The sequence below is a fragment of the Papaver somniferum genome, unplaced genomic scaffold (assembly GCF_003573695.1).
Source record: "Papaver somniferum cultivar HN1 unplaced genomic scaffold, ASM357369v1 unplaced-scaffold_99, whole genome shotgun sequence".
Classification (NCBI taxonomy): Eukaryota; Viridiplantae; Streptophyta; class Magnoliopsida; order Ranunculales; family Papaveraceae; genus Papaver; species Papaver somniferum.
The window spans coordinates 8,020,929-8,043,972 of record NW_020653081.1 but is presented as its reverse complement, the minus strand read 5'-3'; the positions used below and the strand labels follow the sequence as shown (position 1 = coordinate 8,043,972).

Here is a 23,044-nt window from a genome sequence, read left to right as displayed (position 1 = left end):
TTCAAGGAATGCTATGAACGACTATACGAAGAAGTACTTACGTCGACTTCTTTCTCAACACTCGATTCAGAAACCGTTTTTTCACTAGCCAAGAATTGAAGACTTTCAAGGCTTGACAGAGCAAAATTATGAAAAAGAAATAACAAACCTTGGTATCGTGATCCTAATTGCACGGACAAAAAAAAGTCATGATGTAAGGAGCGCTAACAACTCACCAAAGAGACAGGGGACTTTACAGTGCTCGAACCTGGATGACGTTTTTCGGTTTATATTGGACCAAGAAGAATCTGTCATTCGCATTTGGAGAACTCTTAGTCACCGCTTCTTCCTATTCATCAACTAAAGGAGTCTCATAACCGCCATTTGACATCTCTGTAAAGTAGCTGCGGTGTCCATGTGATATTTTATTTCAGAATGTCATTCAAAGGTGAAAATTTCATTAAAGCAGTGAAATTAAAGCATGACAAAGGTGCTCACATCAGCATCTACAAAAATGGTAACAATCCAACTCTTACCTATTTATAATTTCACTAGTTGTAGTAATTATAATGTCAGAATTTCGAAAACTTGCGCGTTCCTTCAAACCTGCATAGACGAGCAAAATTCATTATTCAAAATCATGACTTGATTTTCATAAAACCGAGAACAACCCACGTAAATTTTACTATGTGAACATTCACTGATTTTCAAAAATTGGACAGACGTCCATTCTACAATTGTGAAAACTCACATACAGACATTATTTCACCCTGTATAATTGTCTACTTTCAACAGTTATTCAAAATCAAAACATTGGTATTACAAAATATATATATTTAACGTGAAACTCACGTAAGTTTGAAAAATAACACATATATATATTTGCTCCCTCGCACAAGCATCTGTCTTTGAAGCGAGAGTATATTTTCAAAGATTTCTGAAACCTCGAAGATAAAATTTTCTCATGAAAGCTCATAAACAAAATTTTATTACTAACAGAAGCACGTCTATTAAAAAAAAAAACTTTTCTCTCATAGGAGCATCCACCTTTGAAACGAGAGTTTATTCCACTTTGTGAAATCTCACATATTAAAAAAAATAAAATTTCGGTTTTCGTGAAAGCTCATAGACAAAATTTTATATCATTAGACTCAGGTCTATTTTGTTTGTTCCTTAAACTAATGAACGAACGAGCGTTTGTTCCTAAGACAAGGATTTCTTTTCATGGGACCGGACCCGTGAATCCTATATCGACCAAGGTCCCATAACCAAATCAGCAGTGATACACCAATTTATTATCATTAGACGATGATCTATCATGCCACTGGGATCTTCGTTCAAGCCATGGTCCCCTCGCACAATCTAAAATCCGGTAACGTCTTATCTTATCTTACGGCTAAGTTCAATTACTTATTTCGTTCATAACTGGAAAATCACCATCCAGTGCTGACTGAGGAACATGAATGTCCCTCACTAAGCAGGGGACTTAATGTAGATGGTGGATTTTCGACAAGGGATAAAATCGTAAACCCATAATTATACGTACTTCTGATCCAGCAATCAGATGAGTATTGAGGCTCATGTCTCTCATCAAATCTCTGACTGAGAATAATGTCTCTCAGAGTATATACAGATATGTAGCCTCTCAGCTGAGGCAACGACATATCTCATGAATACTGAGCAATTTCAGTAACTACTTCCATATAGAATCGCAAGATTAGACGGCTCCTAGACAGCTCGCCTGCTAGTATAGAGCAATAACGTCTTCAGGATGTAACAATGTTTTCCCTGACTATATATAAGGAATATGACGCTTCAACAAGCTCATATCACTCGACTCCTCCTGAATAATTAATGCTCCTAGACGATCGCACTAGTATAGAGCCGCCAATTAATTATTCCTAAATCATTAGATTCATTCACCGAATCCTTGAAAAATATTCTACATTATTCATAATATTTTGTTACTTCAATTCATAGAAATCCATGGGTTAGTGATAATATTCAACGCACGGGCATCTGATCTCCCTTTGAGTAAGCCCCGACCAAAAGGATGCAAGTGTACTCAACAATAATGCACTAACGAGCACCTGAACACACGAACGAGCATCTCAAAATACGACGGGACGATGAACCTATGCAAAATAGGAAAGAAAATAATAAATAATAAAATATTAACCAAGGCGCTGGGGGACTGGGTCCACCGGCTGGCTGGTCGTGTCGTGACCAGTCCCACGCCCAATTTTATATTTTATCATATTTTTTTTTATTTTCCTTGATCTCATGAAAATTCCCTCATTTGAGCAAAATTCCTCCGTTTCAAGTAAACTCCTCAGTCTCATGGTGTTTCCTTCACATCAAGGAAATAATAAAATAATCAGAAAAGGTGTGTGGGACCAAGTGTACTAGCCGTCCGGTCATGCCTTAGTTATGGCCGGTCCCACACCTTGCATTCTTTATTATTTTATTATTCTTATTTCCTTGATCCCATGAAATTCCTTGATCTCATGGTATTTCCTTAATTTCATGATATTTCCTTCAAGTCATGAAAAATAATAAAGATTAGGGAAACTCGTGGGACCAAGCCCTAGCCAGTCCCACACGCCCCTTATTTTATTATTATTTTTGATGTTTCCTTGATCCCATGAAATTCCGTGATTTCATGATATTTCCTTCAAATTATGGAATTTCCATAAAATCATGAAATAATACATAAAATTAGAGAAAACTCATGGGACCGGCCCTAGCTGGCCGACCATGCCCAAGCCGGTCCCACACGCCCTTATTTTATTATTATTTATTTCCTTCATCTCATGGAAACTATTTCACTTCAAGGAAACTCCTTGATTCCAACAAAAACTCCTTTATTTCAACAAACTCCTTAATTTCATGGTATTTTCATAAAATCATGAAAAATATAATAAAGTTAGGAAGAATGCTATGGGACCGGGCTCATTGGCCGGCCGGCCATGCCTTGGACATAGCTGGTCCCACACTTCATGATTCCTTCATTTTATTATTATTTTTCCTTCATATCATGAAGTTTCCTCAGTTTCACCAAAAACCCTGATTTTGTCATATTTTCTCAAAATGTTGCTCAAGCGCACATCAGAAAATATCAAAATTCTCCGGACTGAGACACGGACACTCTGGTGACGTGATGTTACTTTGAACGACCAAGGTTGGCTCTTTGGCTTGTAAGAAGCCGGTCCCACGCATTTTCACAATTTCACCTAATTTGCGCAATTGCACGTAGTTGGGTCCAAAACTCTTCCAAACAACTTGGAATTTCATGGAATGATCGTCAGACGATCCCGTGACCAACCAGTGCTGGTTTTATGACCCCTTGGTCGGTCCCTCATCTCTTCATAATTAATTAGGTTTTATCACCTAAGGCTCAGACGAGCATTATTTTAATAATAAATGATTAAACCAGCATTTGATCATCCTTTCACCAACTCTTCAAGAGACCTTGGTATTTGCTCACTCGAGCATATAGGTGCTACATGGTTGATCCATGATCCCATGTAGCCGGTCCCTCATTCACTTTGTGGTTAATTTTCAGTAAACCATCAGTTGATCATCGAATTAGGGTTTCGAGTCCAAGGTTCATAGTTCCAGATTCGAACGCTAATAATTTTATGTTGATATCATGATCAACATTTTATTAATTATACTCGGTCCAGTTGCCAGTATCTTAGTTTAATATTTTATCTGGTCACGCTACCAATTATTCATCAAACGAGCAACATTTGCTCAGATGAGCAGTATTTGCTCAAACCAAGGAATATTGGTTCAACTATCAATATTCAACAATTCATTGAATGAGCAATATTTGCTCACCTTAACTATCTACGTTTACTTGAGAATTATACCTCTGTCGCAACATACATGTTCAATTCGTGCGTTTCAGAACATTTGTAAATCATGTTCAACTCAGCAATACATGGGCCCATCGTCCCATGAAGTCATGAAGTCAGCAACTGACTAACTAAATACACGTCTGCCTTGCAGACTCCACAATCACGAGACATCAATCGTGTCACATGGGGGATATTAACTAGGGTTTTGGTCTGGAGGTTTACGGCACGTGTGTTCATACACACGATGAGAATGTGAGAAAAAGTCGTGCAATTATTTGAAGGAGTTAACAAAGTAGTGGATGGAAAATCGACCAAGTCTTCGCACGTCGAGCAACTGGTTTTAACACGATTTCCACTTATCCACTCTTTGATTCCATCAACTGTCACACTTCATGGGATCATGGTGTTTACAATTCTAGCAATATAAATAATTCTCTGAATCATGATTGAAAACAAGAAAATCTTACGTCAAACAGACAACACAAGATTAACAACTCAACGTCTGAGCAAATACTCTCAACAGAGCAAATTCAATCATTCAGAACTTATCTTATTTTCAGAATACATAACACACCCATAATCTTCGATCACCATTGATCTCACACATTTCTCAGCTTCTCTCCTACAGGTCGACCCATCCTCTCTTGTGACCGAATTTAAAGCACTCCCTTTTTGCAGTGCATCTGTGTGAGGTTTGATAGTTCTCCCGGTTCAAGGAGTTTCCTCCGCACGGTCGTCTCCTCAATTCCGTAAAAACGAGCAACTCGTTTTTCCTCATCTACAACTATATAAGGTAGAACTCTAGAAACTGGGAAACCTAATCCCCATATCTCCTGTGTGATACTAGTTGAGACTAGAGTCGATTATCCTTTAACCTTAGGTTTTTTCCAAAACCCTGTAGGTTAACGACTTGAAGACTTTATTGGGATTGTGAAGCCAGACCCAACTATTTTCTCTGTAGTTGCATGTTCTGATCTTGCTGTTTTTTATCATGATTGTGTACTATATTATCTGTGATTGGCTCGAGATTGAATCTCCGATAGGCAAGATAAAAAGTAGTCACAAACATCTTCGTCTCATCGTTTTTCATTTCACAATATCTTGTTTCGCTACCATACGATTAAGATTATAGTGAGGTGATTGATATTTCTAGGTTGTTCTTCGGGAATATAAGTCCGGTATATCAATTGGTTCATGTTCACCTTGATTTATCAAAAGACGAAACAAACCTTATAGGTATATCTGTGGGAGACAGATTTATATATACGATAGACTTTTTTGTGTGAGACGGATTGGTTTATCAAGTCTTCGACTTTGGGTCGTATAAACTCTTAGTTGTGGGTTAGATCATCTAAGGGAATCAAGAACGCAAAATCCGGCGTGGTTCTAGAGGCATAAGGAATGCGACTGTACCTTGATCAGTGTGAGATTGGTTAGGGATCAACTACATTCCAGTCCGAAGTTAACTTGGAGTAGGCTAGTGTCTGTAGCGACTTAATACAATGTGGTGTTCAAATCTGGACTAGGTCCCGGGGTTTTTCTGCATTTGTGGTTTCCTCGTTAAGATAACTTCTGGTGTCTGTGTTATTTCTTTTCTGCATTATATTTTCTATATATTTAAAATATCACAGGTTGTGCGTAAGTTCAATCAATTGTGAACCCAACCTTTATTTGTTGATTAAATTGATTGACACTTGGATATTGGTTTTTGATACCGTCCAAGTTATTTTCTATATTCAATCGGGAATGCAAATTCATATGTGTTTGATTGAAAATTGAATTGAGAAATTGAGATATAACTCTTTGATATACTTTTCTCAAGATTGAGTCTGATTGTCTAGTTGATTCTCTTAAAAGTATATTGGAGTTAGTCCATACAAATTGCTAAGCGAAATATTGGGTGTGGTTGTTAGACCCCTGCTTTTCACAAGATACTCCAAGGAAGATTGAGCAAAGCAATATTTTGAGTACTTGGAAAATAGTTGATGTTTCCTCAGCAGGGAGAGAACCATAGATAAGTGTTGCACATGGTCAGTAAGTGTGGCACTATACACCGATATATCATCAAAGAATACTAGAACAAACTTCCTAAGATATTCACCAAAAACAGAACTCATTAATGCTTGAAAAGTAGCACTAGCATTAGTTAGGCCAAAGGGAATTACTTTAAATTCATAGTGTCCATGGTGTGTTCTAAAATCAGTTTTTGGAATATCAGGGGCATGTAATCTGATTTGGTAATATCCTGATCTCAAATCAATCTTGGTAAAAAATTTAGATCCATGCAGTTCATCTAGTAGTTCATCAATCACAGGGATTGGAAATTTATCTTTGATGGTTAGGTCATTCAACTTTCTATAATCAACACAAAGGCGCGAAGAGTTGTCTTTCTTTTTGACAAGTAGTGTAGGAGAAGCAAATTGGTTATTGCTGTTTTGAATAATCCTTGTATGGAGCATTTCTTTAACTAATGTTCCAACAATAGTTTTGTGAATGAATGGGCTTTTGTAAGGTCTTAAGTTAACTGGCTGAGCATTAGGTTTGAGTGGTATTTGATGGTCTAAAGTTCTTGGTGGGGGTAAGTTGGATGGTTCTGAAAAAATATCAACATTGAATACATCCTGAATTGGTGCTGGTATAAGGTCATTTATTGGCTGAACAAAGATGGAAAAAAGTTGCCCTATTAATCCATGAATACTTTTTCTTATTTTTTTACTGCTTTACCACTCATCATGTTAGGGGAGGTGTAGAGGATATGCCTTTCAAAGTGATGTGATTTCCCTAGTGAAGGAAGGAGATGCATAATGGTGTTAAGTTAAACACCACATCACCAAGAGTACGCAACCAATATGCTCCAAGAAATATGTCACACCTCCAAGAGGAAGTAAATGGAAATCACCTTCAATTTGATGGCCTGCATTTGCCAACTCAGCTGCTTACACCTTCCTGTGCTAGTAGCTCGATCTCCATTAGCTACTGTGACCAACATGTGAGCTGTGGGATGTATTTCACACTTCAATTTGGTACCTAACTCAATATCTATAAAGCTGAAGGTACTCCATGTATCCACTGGGACAATAATTTGATGTTTCTTTAACAAACCAGAGATGCATATTGTATCACCACTCGTATGACCAGTGAGGGAGTGTAGAGAGATTTCCATATCAGGTTTTGCTACTTGTTCATCAGGTGGATCTTGATTACGAGAATTTTTTTGATGGGGGCGATTTTGGATTGGGTCATGGGGGACCAATAGAAAACTACCATTTGTCATTAAGTTTTTTAACTAATTAATCTTCTGGTTTTTATAACAAGGGAGTTTAGGGTAATCTAGGCTGTCGTTTGTTTCCTTTTTTTTTTCATTCATTAGGTTTATACTCACGAAAGAAATATGACGGAAGAAAAATTCTCTTCCTCTCTATGGAATTATAACGTAAAACAGGAGAAGAACATCAAGTTGGTTATTTTTTGCTGTTGGATCTAAACGAACTCTAAGACTAAGAGTTTGGGTTCGGTTTGGATTTGGATTTTATTTACTGATTTTGGAACTTGTTTGTATTAGGGTTTAGGGAAAAATTTAAATTAAAAATCCAAACAATCATTAACTCCGATCGTGTATCAAATAGTACACACGTGAGATTTGTTAAACAAAAAAAAATTGAAATATTTGTTATACATCTTCATCAATGGTGCTTATTAGGTGATTATTATGCAATAGCAATAACAACGTCAGTGATATTCTAATTTTCTCTATTCAATCAAGGTATGTGAATATCATTAATTAAATTAGTAAATCTTTAAGCTTTTTCTGATCAACCAAAATATCACTACCGAAAAATTAATATTTTTCTGATCCTAATTTTTCTGATCACTTTCCCCAGAAGATAAATGAAATGAGGAAGATTAATTAGTATTACAATTCCTAAGATACCCTTGCCTAAGAAATTGATTAGCAAAAATCATTTAATCAAAAATGACAAATGACAGTTTTTTATTCGTCCCCCATACCCCCATCCAAAATCGCCCCCATCAAAAAAATTCTGCTTGAGTAGTAGGTTCAGCAGCTTGAGATGATTCTTCTTCCACAACAACCATAAGTAATTGTTGGGATTTGCACTTATGAACAACATATTTTCATCACAGTTGTAAAAGTTGTTTTTCCCTCCTTTGATTCATTAATTTGTTTTTGAGTAAGTCTTCTTATTGGAGGAACATACACATATCGAGGAGGAGGAATTGAAGTAGTATGTAAGGATGTAGATCTGGGTTGAGAAGTGGTAGATAATGATGATGGTGGAGTTTTAGAATATGGGTTTGAGTATCTAGTGAAATAAGAAGATGTTTTGGGTGTCTTAAACACGGGGTTTTTGGAGGTGGGGTGTTGAGAGGAAAGGGAATTTTCTTGTAATCTTTCTAAGTAGAAAGCCAGTGACAGGTAGTTGGTTTATGCATCCGGACAGAGCTTTTAATCTCTTCCTTTAAGCCACTAATAAAGCTCATGTCAGAGTACTCCTCAGAGAGAGAGATGGGTTTTTGTTAATCATTAAGATGGAGAAAGATTGTAGATACAAAGAAGATGAAGAACAAGCCGGTAAAGCGGAAGAAAAAGAAGAAAAACAAAATTTTTTTTATGCTTGTCAAAGAGCCATGGTGACTCCCAAGAGTGAATTTTGGTTTGTGGATAGTGGATGCACAACTCATATGTCTGGTGAAAAAGCTTGTTTGTTGATATGGATACATCCATAAACTCTCTAGTGAAGATGGGTGATGGAAATATGGTTCAAGCTAACAGAAGAGGTACTATTTGTGTGCAAACTATCAATGGATAAAAATACATTAGAGATGTGTTATATGTTCCGGACTTGGCACAAAATTTGCTTAGTGTTGGGAAACTTGTGGAGCTTGGGTACGCAGTCCATTTTTAAGATGGGTATTGCACCGTTTATGACAAGAAGCACAACAACAAGAGACAAGTCATGAAGAGTATCAAGATGGAGAAAAATAGAATCTTTTTAATTGTGTTTGAAAAGCAAAAAAATGTTGCATTGAGGATGGAAACCATTGATGAAACATGGCTATGGCATAAAAGGCTTGGGCATTTGAATTTCAATAGCCTCAAGGTGCTTTCCAACAAGAACATGGTGCAAGGACTTCCACAACATATAAACCACAAGGATGGAGTGTGTGAAGGTTGTGCACTTGGGAAACAACATCGCCAACCATTCCCAAAAGGTGTAGCAAAAGAACTTCTTGGTTTGGTACATACCGATGTGTGTGTACCAATGAAGATACCAACTCATGGAGGTAATAGATACTTTATCTTATTCATTGATGATTTTAGTCGTATGACTTGGGTGTACTTCATGAGACAAAAATCCGAAGTTTTAGCATCTTCAAGAAGTTCAAGAGCCTTATTGAAAGCAAAGTGGTCACTACATCAAAGTTTTGAGAAGTGATAGAGGAAAAGAGTACAACAACAAAGAGTTTGATAAATTTTGTGAAAATGAAGGCTTGGAAAGGCAACTAACCGTGGGTTATACTCCTCAACAAAATGGTGTTTCCGAGAGAAATAACCAAACCGTGATGGAGATGGCGAAGTCCATGCTTCATGACAAGGGTATGCCTAAAGTGTTTTGGGCCGAAGCCATCAACACCGCCGTCTACTTGATGAATAGGTGTCCAACAAAATCCGTATGGGATAAAACTCCTTTTGAAGCATGGAGTGAGAGAAAGCCATCGGTAAGACATCTCAAAGTTTTTGGTAGTGTGTGTTATTCTCAAATTCCAAAGGTGAAGAAAACAAAGCTTGATGAATCAAGTGAGAAATGTATATTTCTTGGTTATAGCCTCAAATCAAAAGGTTATAGGTTGTTTAGCTTGAAAAAAAGCACAATGATCCACTACACCAAATTTTGGGAATAGAAACAGAAACAAACCGTTACTAATCGGGGTTGTAACGGCCCTCGCCTGTTTCAAAAGGGCGTATTACAATTTTTTTCGCAACGGAAATGGGTTCGTTTCGAATTTTGATTCGCAACGGATTTCGTAACAGGGCCGAGCCGTTACGAAATGCTACGTGGTAACAGCTGAGAGCCGTTACGAATTTTTTGTAACAAAGCCGTCGTAACATGTTGTAGCCGTTACTACGTGGCAGCTTAGTAACAAGCCAGAGCCGTTACGACTCAGAAATTTGAAACAGATTTTAGCAGTTACAAACTTTTTTGTAACATCAAAAAATTACTGCCAGTCAACATTGACCAGGTCAATGTTGACTGGCAGTTCATTTTCTGCCGGAAATAAGCCGGAATTCTAAATGCAATACCCTGCATACACCTTTCAATACATTCATCATCCACACTCAACAATCTATTCATATCAGATTCATATAAAAAAATAACTGAAATTTCTCCAAGTACCAAATTTTACTGAAATTTCTCTAAGTGCCAATTTTTTATTTTTTTTTGGTGAAGTATCATATTTCTAAGGAAATACATGGAAGGTTCCAAGTTTCTAATGGAACACAGAAACTTACTAACTGCCTACAAAACTTGAATAACTGCAACTTACAAATCTTGAAACTGCTTTGTTCTCCACCCTTTCTGATCAAATAGAGCATCATTCGATTAACCGCAACTAAGCTATATATCCTTTGCAGGCTTGCTTTGTCGAAAGCTTGGGCATCAGAAAACTCGATGTAGGCAGTAGGCAATCCTGCAGAATACAACAGGCTGCATTATTATGACAAGTAAACTGGAAGAATTAATGTTCAAAATACGCAGCAAGTAAATGCAAACAAGCATAGGTGTAACAGCAGATAGAAAATTTACTAACCACTGGAAAAGGTTGGAAACAAGATTCTCATTCTAGGCCATCCACTTTGATACCAGGTACTAGAAGCTTCTCATAAAAATTATCGCCATCTGAGACAGGCAACTCGCAAAATCTGCAATTACAAAGTCAATTCTTAGGACCAAAAGTAGATGCACAGAAACCAAAAGAAATTTTATAATACATTTAGGTACCACCTGCAATTGCGCAATCCTCGCACAAGGCAAGGAAAAATAGATGGAGATCGGATTTCTTTAAGAAGCTCAAGAAAAAAATGCCTCATCCACCATGCCCAATCTTTCTTAGTACTCCTTGGAGAAGCCTCACCAGCTGTCCTTAGTCGACCATCATTGAAAGCATTATCCTGCCGCTGCAGTTTTTCGTACCCTACAGTAAATCCACAGAATCACATGATAAGTGTCTCCATGAATCAAATAAAATGCTGACAATGAGTGCTAAAACTACAGGACAATGAGTCAATAACATAAATATAGTAAATAATTGCACAGACAATAAGTTGCCAAATCAGTGACACAAAAGTCAATAGATATAAAACTCAGAGAAATAAGCTATAGTTCAATTTATACTTACTCCATATGATGCCAACCCCACTGCAGTTCACTTCCCACCAGCGCAATACCTCGCAAGTATAAACTGAGTGTCAAATCCACAAATTCAAACTTAATAGTACAAAATTTAACCAAGTGAAGTACTTACCAAGGATTGATATTTCCCCCGGCTGGCTACTACTACTTCAACTGACCTTGTGTGAAGTCCTTGTGCATTCACATATAACATACCACAAACCACCTACAAATATAAAAAAAAAAATGATGAACTGAAAGAAAATATACATTCATAAGACGTTTTGTGTTCACATTACATATATAGGAAAAAGTTACATTGGACCAAAAAAGTTGCTTCGGGTAAAGCTCTTCTTATACAAAGCTGCATAAGAGTAGGCGCATCAGTTAGCATACGTACAAAAGTGTGAACTACCAAAAAAATCAATAAAATATCATTTATATGCACAACTGCATAAGAGTATGCGCATCAGTCATCATACGTACAAAAGTTTGAACTGCACAAGTATAACAAAAAGATCCATTTAAGTAGAGGCAGATATTACGCGATGCTCAAAAAGGTTGAGATCTAATAGCTCAGAAAGAAACAGATGGTATGTCTTTGTTCGAGAGGCACATCTTTGGATGAAGCACATATCCTCCAATTCCAACATCTCTGAAGGTCGCTGCATACTTGTTAGCTCTCACAGTGTTTTCATTTGGCTTAAGAATATCATTGACACATACCTTGGCAATACATATAGGTATAGGATCTTCGTGAAACTGATTAGCTAAAGAACCAGTACATAACTAACCAGTTGCAACTACTTCACCCTCGTAGTCCAGTAACGAACAAAGCGGAAAACCGCGTACTCTTGATGAAGCTGGTGATTGAGTATTCCTAACAGGTGAACTTGTCGCAGCTGGTGATACAGTATTCCCAACAGGTGAACTTGTCGCAGCATGTGAACCTGTTTGAGGTGAAGCAGAAACACCGCATGGAGTATGCGAGGTGCTGGGCACGTTCGATCCAACTGATACTGGAATTGCAGATTTAATTTCATCCACTACGTGGCACAATTTCACAAGCCATCAATCAGAACACCCACCTTGCCACCTATTTCTTCCACCATCTCACCAAGACAACCCTCCTTCACTTTCAGTTCATTAACCTTGTGACGCGCTGGAACAGAAAGATTGATTTGCGTACGAGATATAGGACCAACAACACGAACCCGTCCTCTAGAATCCGCCCCAAAAGCCTTGGTCATTGCAAAAGGTTGTTCTACTGGAAGACCTACATCCAGTTTTTCTTTGATCTCATCTTGGGCATTTTTGAGCTTCTCCTGTACTGTTGAGCATAACAACCTATTAAATTTCAATATCTTAACTACCTAGTACATAATTTTAAGAGAGTTAAAATAATTGTAAAGTAAACTGACTCACAGCGAATGGCACCGCGCTAGGTAAAATAGAACCACCTTCTTGTGTATGAGATTTAAGCCACACATCCTCAGGAGTGATCACTGCACCAGGATTTGCAGCCTCCTAAATTTACAAATACAATGTGAATCATATACTTGTTCATAAGAGGTTGAGGTAAGTTGTCGATATAATCGAGTTTCAGGTAAGTTGTGAATATAACAAAGTTTGAGGTAAGTTGCAAATATACGTACCATTTCATCTCTCACCATAGCATGAGTTTTGCGATCAGTACAATGTGTGTAGCCATATTGTTCTCTTTTCCTCTTATGGTCAATTCTACTTTGCGCTGCCTTTTCTTCTCTTTTATTTTCGCAAAATTTTATCCAATCCTCTGATTTGACACTTGGTGGAACATTTAGAATCCTTTCTTCATGAGTAGGGAGAAAATCGTAGTAGGCAGCGCGTAACTCAGACTTGAATCTCCTCCATGGACCAGCAGCTGTCTTCAGAAAATTTTCCTTTGATGTCTCAGGTACACCAAATTCTTCTTGGATATACATAACAAATTAATGCCTTACTGATATGTAACAATCATAAAAGAAGTTAAGTATTGTACCTTAAGGGTTTTCCAAATATCCTCCTTATACTTTTGAGCCACAACATTCCAGCTTTTGTATGAAATAGGCACATGTGTACGAGACAAGGCGCCTTTCCGGTGACCTAATGTTGTTGCGTTCCTGGAAGCTGGTTGTCCATATTCATTGACCTCTACTTCTGCCATACCCTGTGTAATTCAAACATCAAAATTGGGAAAACCAAACAAAGCTAAAAGAGAGCATCCACGTACACCAAAGATAGATACCTAACACCTGCTTCTCCATTCTCATCCATCCCTGCCATAACATTTTCATTCACATCTGCTATAATACTCTCATTCAAAACTGCTGTGACATCGTTATCGGCTACATATTCAGTTGTAGTGTTACGTGCTGCTTCTAAACTTTCCCCATGAAAGCGCCATGTTGTGTACATATCTTGCATACCATATTTCATCAAATGAAATGATATCTCACTCAGGGTAATTAAACCTTTAGCATTCATACAACGACGATAAGGGAATGAAAACAAAGTACACCCACCACCATTAATCCTGGAAAACTCTATGAATGACTTCACACCTTGTCTGTAATCTATCGACTTACGGGGACACTTCATCCATTTCTTATCCACATCATTTGACATATTACCCTTCAAACATCAAACAAAATCACTTAGTCCTAGTGGTACAGGGTTGCCGAAGACCTACAAGTTAGCGGCATAAACATCCCCTCAAAGAAGAGAGAATGAGCTACAAGTAGCTTTTGTGAATATCCACTAGGACTGTTATCATATTGCCCACTGAGAATCACTAAATATCAAAACAAAACTTCCTAACTATAGTTCATTTAAACTTAAAAAACTACCTTAAGATGAAACTAAATTTCAAATCATGATGAGCATATTTATGGAACAACTAGTTGGCTATGTTCCCAGTTCAAAACTTCCTAACTTTAGTTCATTTAAGCTTAAAAACTACCTTAACATAAAAACTAAAGTTCAAATCATGATGAGCATATTTATGGAACAACTAAACATGGTAGTTCATAAAAACACATACCCCAGCTATGTTCTCAGTTTCAACTTGGACAAAAGTTCTTCAAAGTTCAATAGTTGATGAGAAGCAACAAACCCTGAAGTCATAAAAGAAACACCCATGTTAGAAAAATAAACCTAAAATCAGTTCATACTTTCATTTGACTTCCATTTACTAAAAGCCATCACACATTAAATCAAAATCACCACCTCATACATTGTACAACTATTTAACTTGAATTGACTGTTGTTATCAATAGCATAAAAGAATCACAAATTATCCTAATTCACAAGCCCTATTACCTACCAGAAACTAGCAGTTCATTTAACGAGTTTATGCTTTAACTTTCTCAAATCAATAAGTTATTGCAGTTGACAAAAGATTTAGTACAACCAAATAGAAAGGAATTAAGTAACCAGTAACCCAAAATCACGATTCACTGCATCAATATTAACTATTAAGTGTATAATCATGGATCAAAAACTGTCAGTGACTTATAGTATGTAACTAATTTCAAGTGAACCTAATGATGTCAATCAGCACACATAGCTTATAAACTAGAAATAGAAATTTTCGAAACTAACATAAAACCCTAAAATCAGTTTAACTTTTCGAATCTTATACCTTCTAATTCTTCAATTCTCCAATCTTCAAGTCTTCAAAATTCTTCAAACCCTAACAGGAAATTAGAAAAAAAAAAATCGAATTAGATGAACAAAATATAACTCAGATCTCAACAAATCATATCAGATTCACGGATTAAAAAATGGAAAAACTAAAAAAAAAAAGAAGATGAAATGAAGCCTTAAAAACAGACCGATTAAAAAAAAGATAAAACCCTAAAAATCGAAAAACTTATAAAGATTAACGCTTACGCAGATCGATGATTCAATCCTGTTGAAAAGATTACGGAGATTTATGTGATGGTTTCTCGGAGGATACAATCTTTGTGATGAAACTAGGGTTTCATCGCCTGAGAGGAGGGAAAATAGGCAGGAGCAGAGGAGAGAAACAAGAAAAATGAGAAATGAAAGTGAACCCGATCTCTGCTAAGCTTATCCATTGGATTCATGTGGCACACGCTAGGGAGGAAATATCCTCTGGTATAACTCACCGTGGGTGGAAAAATAATGCTACGCATGTGAATGACACACACACATCCTCAAGGTGTTACGATCCATGTGTGACCAAGCGTGTGACTCGCATGCCTATTAAAAAATTCGTAACGGCTAAGGTTTTTTACGAATTCTAAAAAATTTTAGTAACAACCATTTTATAATGGCCATAAAGCTGTTACGAATCCTGGAATTTGGTGTAATGATCACAAGTTGTGATGTCTTGTTTGATGAAGGTGCTTCATGGAATTGGGGAAAAGGTAAAATTGAGAAGAGAACCATTATTCTTGATGAAGAGAAAGAAAATTCAGCAACAAATGAAGTTGAAGAAGGTGAAGAAAATGAGTAAGAACTACCTCAAACACCTCCAAATACAAGACAAGGAGCATCTCCAAGTATGTCTCCAAGTAATAATGCATCAAAATCACCACCATCGGCACCAAAGAAGATGCATAAGTTGAGTGAAGTGTATGAAAGATGTAACTATTGTATGGTTGAACCGGAAAATTTTGAAGAAGCATCAAAACAACCGGTTTGGATAAAGGCTATGGAAGAAGAAGCTGTTGTCATAAATGATAATGATACATGGGAGAAAGTAGCAAGCCCAAGTGACAAAGAAGTTATTGGTGTGAAGTGGATCTACAAGTTGAAGTACCATGATCATGGATCGGTTCAAATGCACAAAGCAAGGTTGGTGCCAAAGGGATATTCACAACAACCCGGCATCGACTACAATGAGACTTTTGCACCGGTTGCTCGTCTTGACACCATTAGAGCCGTGATTGCTATGGCTTCCCAAAGAGGTTGGTTATTTTATCAACTTGATGTCAAATCGGAATTTTTGAATGGAGAACTCCATGAAGAGTTATATGTAGAACAACCACAAGGTTTTGTGATTGAAGGAGAAGAAGACAAGGTATACAAGTTGAAGAAAGCTTTGTATGGCCTCAAGTAAGCACCAAGAGCTTGGTATAGTGAGATATATGGATACTTCAAAAGGCAAAACTTCAACAAAAGCAAGAGTGAGCCTACACTATATGTGAAAAAAAAGGTACGTTTATTCTCATCGTTGCCTTGTATGTTGATGATCTTATTTATGATCATATGATTGAGCAATTCAAGAGAGAAATGATGATGAAATATGAGATGAGTGACATGGGTTTGCTCAAGTACTTCCTTGGTATATAATTTAATCAAAGTGAAGATGAAGTGTTCATTTCTCAAAGCAAGTATGCCGAAAAGGTGTTGAAGAAATTTGGTATGCTTGGTTGTAACCCCACATCTACACCACTTGTAGTGAACGAGAAACTCAAGAAAGATGACGGAGGAAGGAAGGTTGATGAGACTTACTATAGAGGTCTTATTGGAAACTTGTTGTATCTTACACATACAAGACCCAACATCATGTTTGCTTCAAGTATGCTTTCTAGGTTCATGACTTCACCTAGTCATTTACATCTTGGCGCGGCAAAGAGGTTGTTAAGGTACATACAAGGAACAATGGATTTTGGAATCATGTATTCAAGAAATTTGGATGTCAAATTAGTTGGATATTGTGATAGAGACTTGGGAGGATGTATTGATGACATGAAGAGTACATCGGAGTATGATTTTTCTCTTGGTTCGGGTATATTTACATGGGCATCGAAGAAGCAAGAAACCGTAGCTCAATCCACGGAGGAAGCGGAGTACATTTCGGCATCAATAGCTACATCTCATGTTATATGGCTAAGAAGAATCATGGAAGACATTCAAGAGAAGCGAGAAGAAAGCACCGTAATATTTTGTGACAACAAATCGGCAATTGCTATGTCCAAAAATTCGGTTGAGCATTGTAGAGCAAGGCACATCAAACTCAAGTACCATTTCACTCGAGAAGCGGTTGAAGATGGTGAGATAGAACTCAAGTATTGCAAGACGGATGACCAATTGGCGGATATATTCACCAAGGCACCTTCCAAAGGAAAATTTCAACATTTCTGTGAACTACTAGGAGTAGAAGAAAATCACATTAAGGAGGAGATTGTTGAGTAATGTACTGTTAAGAGTTTATTAGGAGTGTTAAATTTACATTTAGTTGTGTGTTATTCAAATGAGTGGGTATTAGACATCCACACATTTTCCTTGTAAGGTCTTTTATAGACCAAGTAGAAGAGAGAGTGTATTATCTCTTCAACTTAATGAAATTAGAAAGAGTGAGAAGAACCATATAGGTTCCCACTTCTCCATTAACAAAATCATCCACAAACATCTTCTTTTAATCACCCAAACAACCAACAATTGGTATCTATAGCTTAAATCTATTTGATTTGATCTTGGTGAGTGAAAAAAAATCAATTTCTACCCAATAAATCAAAAAAATCAGCAACATTTAAAGTTTTCAAAATCTGGATCTAGAAAAGAAAAAACTCAATTTCTTCAGTCAATCTTCAACCAAATCAATGACAAGTAGTAGTAACTCAAGTTTATACATTCAACAACCTTCAATACAACTTTTTCATGGAGAAAATTATGATTTTTGCGCCATCAACATGAAGACGTTGTTTGTGTCTTAAGATGTGTGGGAGATTGTTCAAGATGGGTATGATGAAATTGAAGATACATCAACTCTAGAGCAACCACATAAGGATTTACTTAAGGAGAATAGGAAGAAGAATGCAAAAACATCCATGTACATTCAACAAGGAGTTGGAGAAGCTATTCTACCAAGGGTAATTCATTTTCCTAAAGCTAAGGAAGCTTGGGATATCCTTCAACAAGAGTATGGAGGTAATAAGAAGGTAAGAGAATTAAAATTACATTCATATAGAAGAGATTTTGAGAATCTAAAAATGAATGTTTAAATGAGTTTTCTTCGAGAGCTGTTGAAGTTGACCCAAAGGGCTGCCCGTCCACCCATACAGAGGTCCACGTTGTAGTGGCTTAATCTCCACCCCACACGTGGAGGGGGAGCATGTTGGAGAAACTATAAAATAGTCCCACATAGCTAACTCCTTAGCCTAGATCTTAATATATAAGGTGTGAAGCCATTCCACTCACTGCCAATTGATTTTGAGTTAGAAGGCCACACACTTCTAACATGGCATCAGAGCTAGGCCCGTATGAGAGTGGAATGAGAGTAGACCTAAAGGGATGCACGTCCACCCGTACAGAAGTCCACGTTGTAGTGGCTTAATCTCCGCCCTGCGCGTGGAGGGGGAGCATGTTGGAGAAATTATAAAATAGTCCCACATAGCTAACTCCTTAGCCTAGATCTTAATATATAAGGTGTGTAGTCACTCCACTCATTGTCAATTGGTTTTGAGTTGGAAGCCTACACACTTTTAACACTTCTCCCAAACACATCATCACCGGCCACCATCACAATTAATTTCACCGAGTGACTACCGCTTCAAATCAATGAAGCATCCATCTTTCTAGATGAGTGTTGACGAAATAAAGTCTCTTTGAACTACTACATCTGAGGTATGCTCGGTATTGGATCTATTGTGTTCCTATTCATGGACGATGATGTTCTACAAAAAAAAACAAATCAAGTCAATTTAGAACTTCAAAATTCCGCTAAGAATTATGATTTCAAGAGGATAGATTGGTATACTGAAAACTAAACAAGGGGATCAGTTTGACTAACAATTATATTGGTAATCAACGGGAATCTAAAACTAATAGACCTTAATTAAGGTTTTAGATCCAGAAAACGGGGATGATTGGGTTTTGATTTGTAACGTTATAGAAATGGATCTGTTTGATTAAGTTTTGATCGGGTTTGATCAGGTTTTGGTTGAATTAATTTGGATATCTTTCAATGTTCCTAATTCATGTGCTCATCATAAATAGGGTTGCAAAGTCGTGGATGTTGGTGTTAGAAATTCAGCTAGAGGGTATTTGTTTTTTTGCTGAATGGGCGTCTGGATCTGACTCGACACGGCACGAGTTAGACGTATGACAATTTAAACTTATCAAGCGTTTTCGATGATTTTCTAAACCGATAATAAGAAGTCAAAACTTGAATGTCAATGACTCAGTGTGGGACTAAAATCGGTGTAGCGGAATAAGAAAATAATCTGTTATAGGGGCGACATGGTTTATTAGAGGGGAGGCAGTGTGATAGTAATGTCCTTCTAGTTGGTTAGGGATGTCTTATAGGGGGTGTAAATTAACTAGATTACCCTCCCCATTTTTTAACCTAAATCAAAGCGAAATTGACTTCTCCTCCTCCCATCAACCGTAACCTCCATTAAAACTCAAAATTTCATCATTTTTGATTAATCGACGATTCGAAAATTAATCAATTGTAGTATAATGACTTATATGGGGTATGTTTTGAAAACCCAGTTACGATTTGGTTTATTTTGTTCGATTTAAGTTTAATTTCTATCAAAAATTAGGGTTTTAGATGAAAATTGAAATTGAAATTTCTGGGTTTATGTGAGTTACGGTTGATTTTAACTCAATTACGAACCGTAACTAGATATTTTGATGTTGTTACGGTTGTTAATAGTTCAATTACCAACCGTATGTTTTTATATCTGAGAATTTTCTTCAGTTACGGTTGGTATCGAGCATTTGGTTACCAACCGTAACTGAGTTACGGTTGGTATCGAGCATTTAGTTACCAACCGTAACTGGTTTTGCGATTGGGTTTTCTTCAAATTTAACCAGTTACGGTTGGTAGTTCATCTTTTACGAACCGTAACTTCGATTTACGGTTGGTTATGAGCAAAATTCCAACCGTAATTAGCTCTGAAAACAAATGACGATTACAAGTTTGCAATAGGTGTACAACTTGGTGGAAGCATGAATAATACTCTAGTCCAAGTCTATACGTTATCATCAAATTCCTGGAAAACTGAGCAAACCATACCTTATTGGTTTTGTGAGGATACGGCTGGGGTGTTGTTTAATGGAGACCTTCATTGGGTAGTGATGGCTCAATCCAACTATGTCTTACTCTCTCTTGATATCAGCAACGAGAGTTTTAACGAAATGCAATTACCAGATGAACTTGAGGAGAAGAATGACGATCTGTGTATGGTTCTGGGAGTGTTGGAAGGGTGCCTTTGCGCACTTGTCAGCTCATATGTTAATGATGCGAAGATTGGTTTTGAAGTGTGGGCGATGCTGGATTTTGGAGTTCAAGAATCTTGGGTTAAGCGTTATGTCATAGGCCATGAGAGTATTATCAGTGACAGTAACTATATTAGGCTTATGTGGACTTCAAAGAATGGAGATATTCTACTCTTGAGTTGCGACAGTCTAGTTTTGTATGATCCAAAACATGGAAGTGCTAGAGAATTAATAATCAATGATACATTCTTGATCGCTGACAATTATTTTCAAAGCTTAGTTTCACTGAACTCTGGTACTTATGTGAGGACAGAAGACGGCCTAAAAATCAATGGAAACCTGAAGAAGAAGCTTTAGAAGAAAAACAGGTAAATTTGTTATTTTGTTGTTGTTATTGATATAATATATCCATGCAGTAGTTTTAGTGTATTGTAATTGAAATTTGAATTTATAAAATTACGATGCTGCATTTCCCGTATTCTAAGTCTTAGTAACTCAATGTACACCATGTTATCGGAATGAATATTTTTGTATCCAATCTAGAGCAACATACTACCTCCATTTCAAAAAAAAAAAAAAAGTTGGTTTCATGTACAAATTACACATGAAACCAGCCTATTATTTTGAAACGGAGGGAATATCTTTTTATACTAGCTAAACTGTATGCAATTCATGTTGCAGTTGATTCGTAAATAATTATATCTTTTGAAGTTTGAAGACTTCTAAATCAAGTTCATAGATGCAATATTGTTTTCTACACTAAGCTGGAATTAGAATTTACAATTTTATCAGAAAATCTAATTTCTTCCCTTTGTAACCTTTGTTACTTTGAATTTTTATGGTCAGTAAGGCTCTGCAATTGAAAAGGCATCTCAATTTCATTATCTTTCATCTTCTTCTCTGTTTATTCTTTTTCGAATTAGTAACCTTCTCATGACATATCCTATTAGTGAATTGGGCCTTTAAACGAGCGAAGGTATGACAGTTCTGGTGTGGAATATTTTATACTAAGCGGTACAGTCTGTATAAAATCTCAGACTCTAAGTTTGTGGTTTAGGACAAGATTTCGTTATTGCTTTTTTCTTTTTTTTGAAGCAATTTAGTTATTGTTTAGATATAAAGTTTGTTGTGTGCCTGGACTCTCAGTACTCGTAATGCAGCTGAATTCTTGAAGGTGCTAGATGTCTCTTTAACAAATGTTGCTTAAATAGCTTTGGTCATAGAGGAACAATCTAGAATTTGATATTTTTCTTTGAACATTAAATTAGATTTGTATCAACCGGCTATTGCTCTCGTCATCATATCTTCCTTGTTTCTGAATTCTTTAAACATGAACAAAAGATTAATTGTCAGAGAAGAAAGTTGATGTGCTAGAAGTGATTCTTGAAGGTCTTGGATGGTTACTCTTAGTAATTTTTCTGAACTTGTTTTACTGAGGTCTTAAAGGATTTTGATTGTCATTTATTGGCTTTGGTGACTTGTTATTTTGTCATTCCAACAAAACTTACAGAACAAATGTGAATATTATACTTTTGATGACTTATAGAAGAGCATAATCATAGGAGAAAAATCTCTCTAGCGTTGATGGATAGGATTGGAGAACTACAGGCAGGTGGTGAGGTCCATATCTAGTTTATACAGATCTTATACCTGGAAAGAAGTGTTGACGAGATTGATACTCCCATCCTCCTCCTCCTCTGGCACGGAACATTTTAAGTTTTTTTTCTCCTGAAATTCTCATGAAGTGTTGAAGAGTCATGTTCATCATTCTTCACATTGACAGTCACTCTATACCCCTTTCTGTAATTGTCACTAAGTTTCACAGGGAAATCTTTTGATCAGAATGATTACGTTCTTCGTTGTGTAACCTCCATTATCCATAAATTATTCCTGATGTTTGTGTCTAGTCTACGTCTCTGTAAGTTAGGGTCAAATTCATGAAACAACTCTAACTGATGATACATGAATTGTGTCCTTATTGGTTTTCTACAAATGGTTTGTATGTATCCGTTGACAACGGGACAGCTGAAGAGGAAGTGGTTGAAGATGAAAATGTGAAGCTTGGGGAGGATGAAATTTCTAATCAGGTGGTTGAAACTCCAGAGATGAATGAGGAAGAAAGTGTGGAGTCTGTGGGCTTGTCTAATCAATTGTCTGCGACTTCAGAAGTGAATGAAGTTGTTGCAGAGAACACAGCTGAAGGTAACGAGGGGAATGAAGAAGTTGCTGTGGAATTTGAATCCCCAAAGCCTATTTCTAAAGAGAAGTTGTTGAGGAATTTGAAGCTTCAGAAGAAACTAATTCTAATGAGGATGTAGCCTCGGAGCTTGTTTCTTATGAGGATGTTATTGAGGAATCAGAAGCCTCAATACCTGTTCCTAATGAAGTTACTGAGGAAGCTGAAGCCCCAAAACCTGTTCCTAATGAAGTTACTGAGGAAGCTGAAGCCCCAAAACCTGTTGCTAAAGGTGGGTTAGCATTGGAGTTTCTGTCATTTCTGTACTCCTGGCGTCTTTCATCATTTTTCATCGTCTAAAGCTTCGAAGACAAGCCGTAAATGGTGATGCTTCT

General features: G+C 36.9%; 1 protein-coding gene across 1 annotated transcript; it reads left to right on the top strand.

Annotated features, from left to right (window-relative positions):
* The first annotated feature begins 20,332 nt into the window (after positions 1-20,332).
* On the top strand, positions 20,333-20,830 carry LOC113346390 (F-box protein CPR1-like). Its single transcript, XM_026589924.1, has one exon. The coding sequence runs from the start codon at positions 20,333-20,335 to the stop codon at positions 20,828-20,830; it is 498 nt and encodes a 165-aa protein (XP_026445709.1).
* The last annotated feature ends 2,214 nt before the right edge of the window (positions 20,831-23,044 follow it).

Bases quoted from the DNA above. Each gene is read 5' to 3' on its own strand.
- LOC113346390 (XM_026589924.1), top strand. From the start codon at position 20,333: ATGGCTCAATCCAACTATGTCTTACTCTCTCTTGATATCAGCAACGAG.